This window comes from Aphidius gifuensis, linkage group LG1, assembly GCF_014905175.1.
Source record: "Aphidius gifuensis isolate YNYX2018 linkage group LG1, ASM1490517v1, whole genome shotgun sequence".
In the NCBI taxonomy this organism is placed as follows: domain Eukaryota; kingdom Metazoa; phylum Arthropoda; class Insecta; order Hymenoptera; family Braconidae; genus Aphidius; species Aphidius gifuensis.
In genome coordinates this window covers 8,629,400-8,643,003 of record NC_057788.1, presented here as the reverse complement: position 1 = coordinate 8,643,003, position 13,604 = coordinate 8,629,400, and the positions used below count along the sequence as shown (strand labels likewise).

At 25.7% G+C, this 13,604-nt stretch overlaps 2 protein-coding genes across 2 annotated transcripts; one reads left to right on the top strand and one right to left on the bottom strand.

Moving 5' to 3' along the window:
- Nucleotides 1–140: 140 nt before the first annotated feature.
- On the bottom strand, nt 141–2,256 carry LOC122847626 (cyclin-K-like). Its single transcript, XM_044145422.1, has 5 exons — nt 1,781–2,256; nt 1,471–1,708; nt 1,347–1,404; nt 961–1,280; nt 141–886 (listed from the first exon to the last, which is right to left on the bottom strand). The coding sequence occupies exons 1-5, from the start codon at nt 1,997–1,999 to the stop codon at nt 429–431; spliced, it is 1,293 nt and encodes a 430-aa protein (XP_044001357.1). The 5' UTR covers nt 2,000–2,256; the 3' UTR covers nt 141–428.
- Nucleotides 2,257–7,040: 4,784 nt separating this feature from the next.
- On the top strand, nt 7,041–12,575 carry LOC122847940 (F-box/LRR-repeat protein 2-like). The gene is made up of 4 exons (XM_044145797.1): nt 7,041–7,347; nt 7,453–8,071; nt 8,216–8,579; nt 12,017–12,575. Exons 2-4 carry the CDS (start codon nt 7,513–7,515, stop codon nt 12,573–12,575), a joined length of 1,482 nt encoding a protein of 493 aa, XP_044001732.1. The 5' UTR covers nt 7,041–7,347; nt 7,453–7,512.
- The last annotated feature ends 1,029 nt before the right edge of the window (nt 12,576–13,604 follow it).

Sequence of the window (13,604 nt, the reverse complement as noted above, 5' to 3'; positions counted from 1 at the left end):
GTATTTTTTTTTAAGGGTGGAATGGAATGAAAATAAATATGACAGAGAGGGGGCAAAATATTACATTGGTCAAAATATCAATTATTAATTATTGATTTTCTTTTTTTAAATTCTCTTCACGTTTTAGTAATTAATTTACAATATTTTGTAATTTTAATAATAAAATGTTATTTATTTATTTTTTTTTGTGATTAATATTTAATTAAATTATTGATCAAACATTACACATACTTTTTTTATTTATTTATTTTAGTACTTGATAAATAGCCAGCTTTATTATTTCATTCATTAAAAATATATGTTTTTTGATGATTGAAATTTAGTTTAAAAATAAAAATAAAAAAAGAAATTAAATAAATTATAATTGAAAAAAAAAAAAATGTTAAATATAATGTTTTTTTTTTTACCGTAAAATTAATAAATTATTATCAGGGTTTTTTAGCATAATAACTACGTGTTGAATTTCCTGGTGGTGGTGGTGGTGGTGGTTGTGCAATTTGATTACCAGCTTGAAAATATGATGCATTTGTTGGATATCCATAAGGCACAAATGGTGCTGGTAATGGTGGAGGTGGTGGTGGTGGTGGTGCAACAACAGGTTGTACAACAGTTGATGGTATTGTTGATGGTTGACGTATATGTGAACCCATTCGCATTGTTGTAACCATATGATTAACTGTATTAACTGATGGTGGTGGTACTGATATATTTGTTTGTGAAAAACCAGTTTGATAACCACCAGGTGTATTTTTAAAACCTTGTTGATAATTTGGAAAATGTGATAATTTATCTTGTGATTTTGATGGTTCTAATGGATCTGTTTGTTGATAGCCATTTGATGATACAATTGTTGAATCAATTTTTGTTATTTTACTTGGTGTTACAACTGTAAATTATAAATATATTTTTTTTTAAATTAAAATACAGTAATTAATAATTAAAAAAACACAATTTATTTACCATTTGAAAGATTTGATGATTGATCAATAGCTACTGGTGGTTGATTTTCACGTGATGCTTGTTGACTTGGTGGTATTAATGGTGGTGAATCTGGTGGTTTAGCTTGATTTGCTTGTGAATAAAGATCTAATACTTGATGACATATATCTTCAAGTAAATCCATTGTTAAATCTTCAACAAACATATCCCACCAACGTAAATGTTTTGGTTGTCTTCCATTCCAATCAACAACTTCAAATTTACTCAATTTGCCAGCAAGATAAAGTAATGCAACAGCAATTATTTCTGGTTCCCATTGTAAACACAATGTTGTACATAAACTAAATTAAACAAATTTTAAATATTAATAAACAATTTGATGATTCAAAAATAATCAATAGCATTACCTGTCATTTGCAAATGTCCATGCCATTTGAACCATTTTTTGTAATTTATTTTTGTCACCTAGAAAAACAAATAGAAATTTATATATAATAATAAATTAATAAATTAATTAATATATGTAATTACCTTTTAAACATTTAGCATATTCAAGCAAATAACTGTAAGGATGTTCAACTTGAAGATCAAATTTAATTGTTTGAAGTAAAATTCTTTCTAATGTCATAACTTCTTCTTTTGGATCTTCACCAAATGTCAAAAATTTTTGTTCAGTTAATTGACTTTTAGCTATTTTAATAATATCTTTACATTTTTTAGGAGTTTCTTCAACTTTACCAGCAAGAAATAAACAAACACAAGCTGTTACCTAAATATACATCAAATTAATTAATAATATGTCATTTGTTTTTTGTAAAAATACATAAAGGAAAAAACTTACATGACGAGGAAATTGTTGAAATGAATGAAACATATAAAATCGGTGAAAATATACAACTCCAGTAGCCATAGTATTATAACCAAGATCCATTTTTGATCCAGTATCAATGATAAATCTGGCACCTTCTTTTCTATATCTACACTCAGTGTCATAATCAATACCATCTTGTATTGATGGTGTACGCCTTAATTCTTTTTTATCATAATACCAGCATGGCATTTTTATATATTATTTATTAATAATTTTATCTTTAATAATACTACAATTTATAAATTTTTTAACTTTACTTAAAAGTTTAAATCTATCTGTCTGTATCTGTTTATGTATCTTTTTGACTGATTGTTTATTTATTTATCAACATTTATGAATGCACAACCTGTGAATAAAAATATTACATAGACGGATAGACCAACTAGCCAGCTGACAAATTAGGCATGAAAAAATTTTTGAGAAATAATATCTCAAGATGGCGTTACATAACATTTTTGTTTGGAACTTTTAAATAATCGAGTTAAATATTTTTAATAACATTATAAAATTATTGTAATAGAAATATGTAAAATATTTACTTACTGAATAAAATAAAAATTAAAAAAAACACTTGATTCTTTAATTTGCACTAAATCTTCAATCTTCAATATTCAATCTTCATAATGCAAAAAACAATGCAAACAATAAAATATAATGTTGCGCTTAAAGCAGCAAATTTCAATGGATTTAAAAATAAACCATTTGGTATTTTCGTATGTATACTGATGTACATGATAACGATAACGATACGCGTGATTTAATCAATATGATAAAAAATGAACTATCACACAAGTAATACACAGATCAAAGTAAAATAAAAGCAGAATGACCTAAAGAATATATTATAGAGTATCATGGAGTTTTAAAACAAGATGATCAGTGCAATTATGGATTTGAAAAAAATTTTAACAATCTCATCATTTAGCTAAAAAATTACCGACTATTATTTTGTAGAATTTTACTTATCGACAATTATGAATTTTTAAGATTATAAAAGCTGCAGGGAGTCGTACACCTAGGAGTTCACCTAGGGTTTCAGGTAAAGATTATGTTGAAATGGTTAAATGACAAAAAAAAAAAAAAAAATCCTGTGATCCACGTTTTTTTTAACCTTTAAATTGTTTATAAATCAAAAGTTGAATTTTTGTTAATAAAAAAGAAGAAGCAGGACTTAACAACATTTTTTTCTGTATTTAAAGAACCTTAGGTTCTCGAAGACGTCGACAACAGCATTTTCAGTGATTACTTAAAATGAGTGCAAAGAGAATATGTATTGAAAAAGACCAACAAATCTCTGATGATGGTGACAAGGATAAAAAAAAAGTTGTCATTAATTCACTGGATTACGATTCATTAGCAAAAATCATCATGTTGTTGCCAATACCAGAAAGGATAGACATGGAAAAAGGTGAATATTATTATCAAAATAAAGTTTCTTTTTTGTTAATAATATATCGATGTTTGTATTATTAATTTTTGAATTTGATGTTTTATTGTAGTGTGTACCAAATGGAAAGAGGCATGTCAACTTGCTTGGTATGACATTAAAAAATACAAATGTAAATCATCAATTGGACGTTGTTATGATAACCGTTTGTTGACACAATCATACCTCAAAGAAATATTATTAAGATGTGGTAATTATTTAGAAGAATTATCTCTCTCAGATGTTTGTGATTCAAGTATCATGCCATTTATTGGTGATCACTGTAAAAATTTAACAAGTCTGGAATGTAAACTTAAAATCAGACCGTTGAATTATTTTGTTCAAGCATTTACACAGTTGCATAAATTAAAAAGCCTCAAAATAACAATAGATCACGACGAATCGAATAATATAATTAATCTCTTTGCAATAATTAATAGTCTTCCTAAAGAAATTAATGAAATTCATTTATTTTCCGAGTCTCTGCAGGATCAGAAAGAAGATATTTTCATGGTAAGTTGTTATTAAATACTAACTAGTTGTTCATCACTAGTGACAAACAATAATATCAATTAAATGAATATAAATTATTTAAATGAATTTTTATTATTTTTAGACTTTTAAAAAATTTAAAAATCTTAAAAAATTGACATTACATGGCCTCCATTTAGACAACATAATTCTTCAAGAAATAACAAAAATAACAACACTTGTTTATCTTGACATTGAAGTATTATATATACCCAAATGGCTAAATAAACTCGTAAATTTGGAATACATCGACTTAACAATGGGTGGACAGGATAATGAGCATCTCTCTACAGAAATACTCAATACTATTTTTAGTACATGCAAAAATCTAAAACATCTTGATATTCCACCTGGTCCTTATGATCTAGCTGAAATTCCTCATGAAAAATGGATAAACTTAAAAAATATTCAATATCTTGGTATTGCTTGTAACATGATGCCGGAATTAGCAAATACAATTGTTGAATATTGCAAAAATTTAAAACATTTGAAAATACATAATTCTTGCAATATTATGAATGATACTGCTTTAAAAAAGCTGACAGAGATGGAAAATCTTGAAAGTTTAATATTGGGTCTTTGCCTTAGGCTCAATGAAGAATCAATAATAGCAATTTCAAACAATTGTAAAAAACTTAAACGTTTAGAAATTTATTGTTGCACTATAGTACCAACTATTCATACTGAGCCACTTTCTTTTCCATCTGTTCTTGATGAGTTATCAAAATTACAATGCCTTGAACATCTTAACTTGGCTTATGTAAAAAATCTTAAAGATAGTACAATTACTGCTATTGCTAATAATTGTAAAAATATAAAAAGATTAGACATTCGAAATTGTCGAGCTATTACTGAAACAGGTCTCGATGCTTTAAAAAACATGGAAAATTTACAAAAACTAGACGTAAGTGGTCTTAATACTGCAGTTACAGACAGCTTTCTTATCAAATTAAAAGGACTAAAAGAATTGGATTGTTCTCATTGCAGAACATTGCAACTTACTAATTCTGGTATAATTCAATTTATAAAAAATAATCCAGATCTCGAAATGATTAATGTCAGCGGTATAAATAATATTACAATTGATATGGTTATTGGTGCTGATCAGGCAACTAAAAATCGTACAAATGGTATTATTTTACACATACGAATATCTGATTCGTCAATATTACAAACTTCTAAGACAATAATTAAATCTCAATGGTTAAAAGTTGATTAAATATATTTATACCTTTCTTTAATTTATTATTAAAAACACATACACAATACGTTACGAAGTCAATGACATTGTAAATAGACATGGTATTATTATAACTTGTTTTAAATATTTCTTGCGAAATCATAAAAATCCCAATGACGTAATTATAATAATTTTGTAAAAGAAAGTTTAAAAATAAATATCTTTCTCAAATAATTTTTTGTATGAAACAATTATTTTTACCTTTAATTGTACATATATTTAATGACAGGTTTGATGATATTCAAGTGGATTAAAAAATCATTTTATATTTTTTTAATAAACATGCCTGTTATTTTTGATACTCATGAATTTGTAAGTAAGGTAAATTCTTGAATATAATAATTGCATCTTATTGACAATGTATATGTATTATTTGAATAAACAACCATTCACAAAAATAAATTGTTTAATTATATACATCTAACCAAATATTCATACAGCTAAAAATATTTCTAAAGATTTTTCGAAAATGGAAAACAAGTATTTTTAAATTAAACACAGCAATTTAACTAAATTTAAAATAGTAAAAATTGATATTGATTGTAAAGAAAAAAAGAAATATATACAAAAAATTTCAAACAGTATTCTCATCGACAGTATAAATAAAGAAATGGCATATTCATATATCAATTCTCAATAATTTCAGTTTCAATAATACTACAATAATTGATAAACTTGACATGGAAAAATTTTCGAAAAATAACATCTCAAGATAGCGTTACATAACATTTTTGTTTGGAACTTTTAAAAAAGTGATTCAACTATTTTTTAACGTTTTAAAATTATTATAATAGAAATATATAAAATATTTACTTACAAAATAAAATCAAGATTACACAAAACATTTGATTATTTAACTTGCACTAAATCTTTGATCTTTATTATGAAAAAATAAAATTTATAATGTTGCGCTTAAAGCAGCAAATTTCAATGGATTTATTAATAAATTATTCGGTATTTTTATATGCACTAATGTACATGATAATGATAATGATACGCGTCATTGAATCCATATGATATCAAAATTAAATTATCACACAAGTAATACATAAATCAAAGTAATAAAAAAAAAAAAGCATAATGACCTGAAGAATATATTATAGAGTATCATGAAGTTTTAAAACAAGATCATCAGTGCAATTATGGATTTGAGAAAATTTCAACTCTCTCATCATTCAGCTAAAAAATTACCGACTATTATTTTGTAGAATTTTACTTATCGACAATTATGAATTTTAAAATTATAAAAGTTAAAGGGAACACCTGAAGTTCACCTGAATGCTAAAGGTGGCTCAGAAAAAGCTATTATATTTAGCGATGCTACTCTCGACTTGTCTTGTCCCTCGTGACGAGAGAAAATTTTTCTACCGTCTCGAATATTCTCGTCTCTACTCTCTCGTCTTCACTTCTCTCTCGCCTCGTCTCGAGTGCACTCGTCTATCGCGGCATCACTATAATTATATTAAAAAAAAAAAAATACTGTGACACACGTGTTTTTAACCTTTAAATTGTTTTCGAATAAAAATTTGGATTTGTGTTAATAGAAAAAAGGAGCAGGACTTGACAACATATTATTCTGTATTGAAAGCAAACCTCAGGTTCTCAAAGACAAAAACAACAGCATTTTCAGTATTTACTCATAATGAGTGCAAAAAGGATATGTATTGAAAGAGACCAACAAATTTTTGATAATGGTGACAAGGTTTCAAAAGTCGTCATCAACTCACTGGACTACGACATATTAGCAAAAATCATCATGTTGTTGCCAATACCAGAAAGAATTGACATGGAAAAAGGTGAATATCATTATCAAAATAATGTTTTTTTTTGTTAATAAAATATCAATGTTTGTATTATTAATTTTTAAATTTGATATGTTTCATTGTAGTTTGTACCAAATGGAAAGAGGCAAGTCAACTAGCTTGGTATGATATTAAAGAATACAAATGTAAATCATCAATTGGACGTTCTTATGATAACTTTTTGTTGACACAATCATACCTCAAGAAAATATTATTAAGATGTGGTGATTATCTAAGAGAATTATCTCTCTCAGATGTTTGTGATTCAAGTATCCTGCCATTTATTGGTAATCGCTGTAAAAATTTAACAATCTTGGAATGTAAATTTGATGATAATTCCTTCATTAATAATGCTGATCACTTTGTTCAAGCATTTACACAGTTGGATAAATTAAAATGCATTAAAATAACGTTGGATTACAACTACTTGGAAGAGATAATTAATCTCTCTGCAATAATTAATAGTCTTCCAGATGAAATTAATGAAATTCATTTATTTTCTAAGTCTCTTCGTGTCTGGAAACAAAATATTTCTATAGTAAGTTTTTAATAAATACCAACTAGTTCTTTATCACAATAGTGATAAACAATAATATCAATTAAATCAATATAAATTATTTAAATAAATTTTTATTATTTTTAGAGTGGTGAAAAATTTAAAAATCTTCAAAAATTAACATCAGTTGGCCTCCCTCTAGACAACATGAATCTTCGAGAAATAACAACACTTGTATATCTTAAAATTGGACTATATGATGATCATGTACAAAGAAATTTTTCTTTGTTTAATAAACTCATCAATTTGGAATATATCGACCTGATGATGAACATGATGGATTATAAAGGGGAAGAAATGGTTAACTTCTCGACAAAATTACTCAATACTATTTTTAGTACATGCAAAAATTTAAAACATCTTGATATTACACCAGGTCCTTATAATGTTGCTAAAATTCCTTTTGAGAAATGGATAAACTTTCAAAATTTACAACATCTTGGAATTTCTTGTCTTTTAATGCCTGACTTAGCAAATACAATTGTTAAATATTGCAAGAATTTAAAACACTTGAGGATCCATAACCTTCAGCGAGATATTAATGATACTGCTTTAAAAAAGTTAACAGAGTTGGAAAATCTTGAAAGTTTAATATTGGATCGTCTAATTGAGCTTTATGAAGAATCAATAATTGCTATTTCAAACAATTGTAAAAAACTTAAACGTTTAGAGATTTTTGGTTGCATCATATTATCATCAATTAATAGTGAGCGAGTTTTTTCTTCATCTGTTCTTGATGAGTTATCAAAATTACAATATCTTGAACATCTAGACTTGCATTATTCAAAAAATCTGAAAGATAGTACAATTATTGCTATTGCTAATAATTGTAAAAACCTAAAAAGTTTAGATATTGAAAATTGCAGAGCTATTACTGAAACAGCTCTCGTTGGTTTAACAAACTTGAAGAAATTACAAAAACTAAATGTAACATTTCTTGATATTTCAGACAGCATTATTATCGAATTAAAAGGCTTAAAAGAATTGGATTGTGCTTATTGTCAGAAACTTACTGATTCTGGTATTATTCAATTTATAAAAAATAATCCAGATCTTGAATTTCTTAATGTCTGCTCTATTGATAATATTACAACTGACTTGGTTATTGCTGCTAATCAGGCAACTAAAAATCGTACAAATGGTATAATTTTACACATACGAATATCTGATCAGTCAATATTACAAGCTGCTAAGTCAATAATTAAATCTCAATGGTTGGTTGTTGATTAAATATATTTATACCAGTTTCTTTAATTTATTATTAAAAACACATACACAATACGTTATGAAGTCAATGACATTGTAAAAGGACATGGTATTATTATAACTTGTTTTATATATTTCTTGAGAAATCATAAAAATCCAAATGTCAATTTTAATAATTGTGTAAAACAAAGTTTAAAAATAAATATCTTTCTTGAATAATTTTTTGTATGAAACAATTATTTTTACCTTTAAGTGTACATGTTTAATTACAGGTTTGATGATAATCAAGTGGATTAAAAAATTATTTTATATGCCTATTATTTTTGATACTTATAAATTTGCAAGTAAGGTAAATTCTTGAATATGATAATTGCATCTTATTGAGAATATATTCTTTTAATAAATAACCATTATCACAAAAATAAATTGATTAATGCAGCAGAATTGATATTGATTGTAAACGATAAAACAAATATATGCAAAAAATTTTAAACAGTATTTTCATCGACAATGTGAAAAAAAATATGGCATTTTTATATATTAATTATATCAATAAATTTATTTTTAATAATACTACAATAATTGATAATCTTTTCAATTTTAGTCAAAAGTTCAAATCTATCTGTCTATGGTTGTAATCAGTTAGCCGACAATTGAAGGGCCGATCTAAAAACAATGATTGTAATCAATTGTAATCGATTTGTACTTCAATGTAATGTATTTATAGTTATTTGTAAGCCCCCTCATTAATTGTAATTAATTAATTAAAATTCTACGTTGCACTTAGCCGACAATTTATAATTATTTTAGGAACAGCTAAAAAAATTAATTTATGATTGTATTTAACAGTAAATTATTTGTACATTCCAAATGGTTATAATAGCAATATATAAAATATTCACTTAAGTAATTACCAAATAAAATCAAGATAACACAAAACATTTGATTATTTAACTTGCACTAAATCTTCAATCTTCATTATGGAAAATAAAATATATAATGTTGCGCTTAAAGCAGCAAATTTCAATGGATTTAATAATAAACTATATTCGGTATTTTTATATACACTGATGTACATGATAATGATGACGATAAGCGTCATTAAATTAATATGATATAGAAATTAAATTATCACACAAGTAATACATAGATCAAGATATAGAGAAAAAAACAAAAATGACCTGAACAATATAATATAGAGTATCATGGAGTATCATAATATCATAATATCATAATTACAGTGCAGTTATGGATTTGAGAAAGTTTTATCTATATAGCTAAAAAATTACCGACTATTATTTTGTAGAATTTTACTTATCGACAATTATTAAATTTTAAGATTATAAAAGCTGCGGGGAGTCGTACATCTAGGAGTTCACCTGGGGTTTCATATAAAGATTATGGATGTTGAAATGGTTTAAGGGATTACCACCGCATATCTAGAGACCTCTTGCGTATGGTATGAAATTTAGAAACATAATATTTCTATGAGTGCGAACGAGATAAAAAAGAAGGAGAAAATCTTGTTTCTCACTTCAACTTGAGTATTTAGACAAAGACAAAAATTTATTTTTATTTATTGTAAAAATTGTCTCAAAACTATTAATTTTTATATCAAAACTTTCCTTATTGTTTCCTCTATCTATCTGTAGTTTTTGAAAAAGCTATCTGCGTTTTCCATAAAATGGCTAACCAGGTTTCTAAAAACTAAACCAGACTCTCCATAAGAACCTATGTATAACCTTCAAAAAAGTAGCCTACTTGAGTAATTAATTACTAAGTAATTAGCTACAAGAAAATTATCAAAAAATTTGAGCGTATGTATTATTATTTCATTAATCTGCTCAAAAAATTTCAAGGCTCTATCTGCGTTTTTGATTGGTGGTGGTAATCCCTTAACGAAAAAAAAAAAAAAACCTGTGACCCACGTATTTTTAACCTTCAAATTGTTAATAAATCAAAATTTGGATTTTTGTTAATAAAAAAAAAAGAAGCAGGACTTAACAACATTTTTTTCTGTATTAAAAGAACTTCTCGAAGACGTTGACAACAGCATTTTCAGTGATTACTTAAAATGAGTGCAAAGAGAATATGTTTTGAAAAAGACCAACAAACCTCTGATGATGGTGACGAGAATCAAAAAAAAGTAGTCATCAATTCATTGGATTACGATTCATTAGCAAACATCTTCATGCAGCTGCCAATACCAGAAAGAATAGACATGGAAAAAGGTGAATATTATTATCAAAATAGAATTTCTTTTTTTTTTAAATAAAATATCAATGTTTGTATTATTAACTTTTAAATTTGATATGTTGTATTGTAGTTTGTACCAAATGGAAAGAGGCATGTCAACTTGCTTGGTATGACATTAAAAAATACAAATGTAAATCATCAATTGGACGTTCTTATGATAACCGTTTGTTGACACAATCATACCTCAAAGAAATATTATTAAGATGTGGTAATTACTTAAAAGAATTGTCTCTCTCAGATGTTTGTAAGTCAAGTATCATGCGATTTATTGGTGACCACTGTAAAAATTTAACAAGTCTTGAATGTAAACTTAACTTTAGGAGGTTGAATTATTTTGTTCAAGCATTTACACAGTTAGATAAATTAAAATGTATTAAAATAACGATGGATTACAAGGAAAAAAATAAGATAATTAATCTCTCTACAATAATTGATAGTCTTCCAGAAGAAATTAATGAAATTCATTTATTTTCTAAGTCTGAGGACCAGAAGCAAAATATTTTCATGGTAAGTTTTTATTAAATACCAATTAGTATTGTTCATCACTATAGTGACAAAAAATACTATCAATTAAATGAATATAAATAATTTAAATAAATTTTTATTATTTTCAGACTTTTAAAAAATTTAAAAATCTTAAAAAATTGACATTACATGGCCTCCATTTAGACAACATAATTCTTCAAGAAATAGCAGAAATAACAACACTTGTTCATCTTAAAAGTGAATCAATATATGTACCCAAATGGCTAAATAAACCCGTAAATTTGGAATACATCGACTTAACTATGAGTACACAGTATAATGAGCATCTTTCTACAGAAATACTCAATACTATTTTTTGTACATGCAAAAATCTAAAACATCTTGATATTTCACGTGGTCCTTATGATGTAGCTGAAATTCCTCTCAAGAAATGGATAAATTTTCAAAACTTGGAATATCTTGGTATTTATTGTAACATGATGCCGGACTTAGCAAATACAATTGTTGAATATTGCAAAAATTTAAAACATTTGAAAATAGATAATTCTAGTAGAATTATGAACGATATTGCTTTAAAAAAGCTGACAGAGTTGGAAAATCTTGAATGTTTAATACTGCGTTTTGGCATTAAGCTCAGTGAAGAATCAATAATTGCAATTTCAAAAAATTGTAAAAAACTTAAACGTTTCGAAATTCCCTTTAGCTCTATAGTACCATCTATTCATACTGAGCCACTGTCTTCTCCATTTGTTCTTGATGAGTTATCAAAATTACAATGCCTTGAACATCTAAACTTGTGTTATGTAAAAAATCTTAATGATAGTACAATTACTGCTATTGCTAATAATTGTAAAAACCTAAAAAGTTTAGATATTGAAAGTTGCAAAGCTATTACTGAAACAGCTCTCGTTGGTTTAACAAACTTGAAAAATTTACAAAAACTAAACGTAAGTTATCTTGATACAATTACAGACAGCTTTCTTATTAAATTAAAAGGATTAAAAGAATTGGATTGTTCTTATTGCAAGAAACTTACTAATTCTGGTATTATTCAATTTATAAAAAATAATCCAGATCTTAAAAAGATCGATGTCTATGATCTAGATGGGAATATTACAAGTGATATGGTTATTAGTGCTGATCAGGCAACTAAAAATCGTACAAATGGTATAATTTTACACATACGAACATCTGATCCGGCAATATTACAAGCTTCTAAGTCAATAATTAAATCTCAATGGTTGGCTATTGACTCTATTTAAATAAATTAATTTATACCTTTTTCTAATTTATTCTTAAAAACACATACATTATACGTTACAAACTCAATGACATTGTAAAAGAACATAATTATTATAACTTGTTTTCTATATTACTTGAAATCATAAAAATCCAAATGTCAATTTAAATAATTTTGTAAAACAAAGTTTAAAAATAAATATCTTTCTCAAATAATCCTTTGTCTGAAACAATAATTTTTACATTTAATTGTACATATGTAATTACAGGTTTGATTATTTATTCAAGTGGAATAAAAAATCATTTTATATTTTTTTAATAAATATACCTGTTATTTTTGATACTTATAAATTTGTAAGTAAGGTAAATTCTTGAATATAATAATTGCATCTTATTGACAATATATTATATTAATAAATAACCATTCACAAAAATAAATTGTTCAATTATATACATCTAACCAAATATTCATACAAGTAAAAATATTTCTAAAGATTTTCCGAAAATGAAAAACAACTATTTTTTGTACTTAAATGAATAAACAAATCTATGCAAAAATTTTTAAACAGTATTCTCATCAACAGTGTAAAAAAAAAAGAAAAATGGCATTTTATTTTTAATAATACTACAATAATTGATAATCTTTTCAATTTTAGTCAAAAGTTTAAATCTATCTGTCTATTATTCTAGCTGATTGTTTATTTATTTATCAACATTTATGAATGCACAACCTGTGAACAAAAAGATTACATAGAACAACTAGCCAGCTGACAATTTTTAGACATGAAAAAATTTTCGAGAATAGCAATTGAATAACATCTCAAGATAGCGTTACATAACATTTTTGTTTGGAACTTTCAAAAAATCAATTTGAATATTTATAACTTGATAAAATTATTATAATAGCAATATATAAAATATTTACTTAAGTAATTATCAAGTAAAATCAAGATAACACAAAACATTTGGTTATTTAACTTGCACTAAATCTTCAATCTTCATTATGAAAAAATAAAATATAATGTTGCGCTTGAAGCAGCAAATTTCAATGG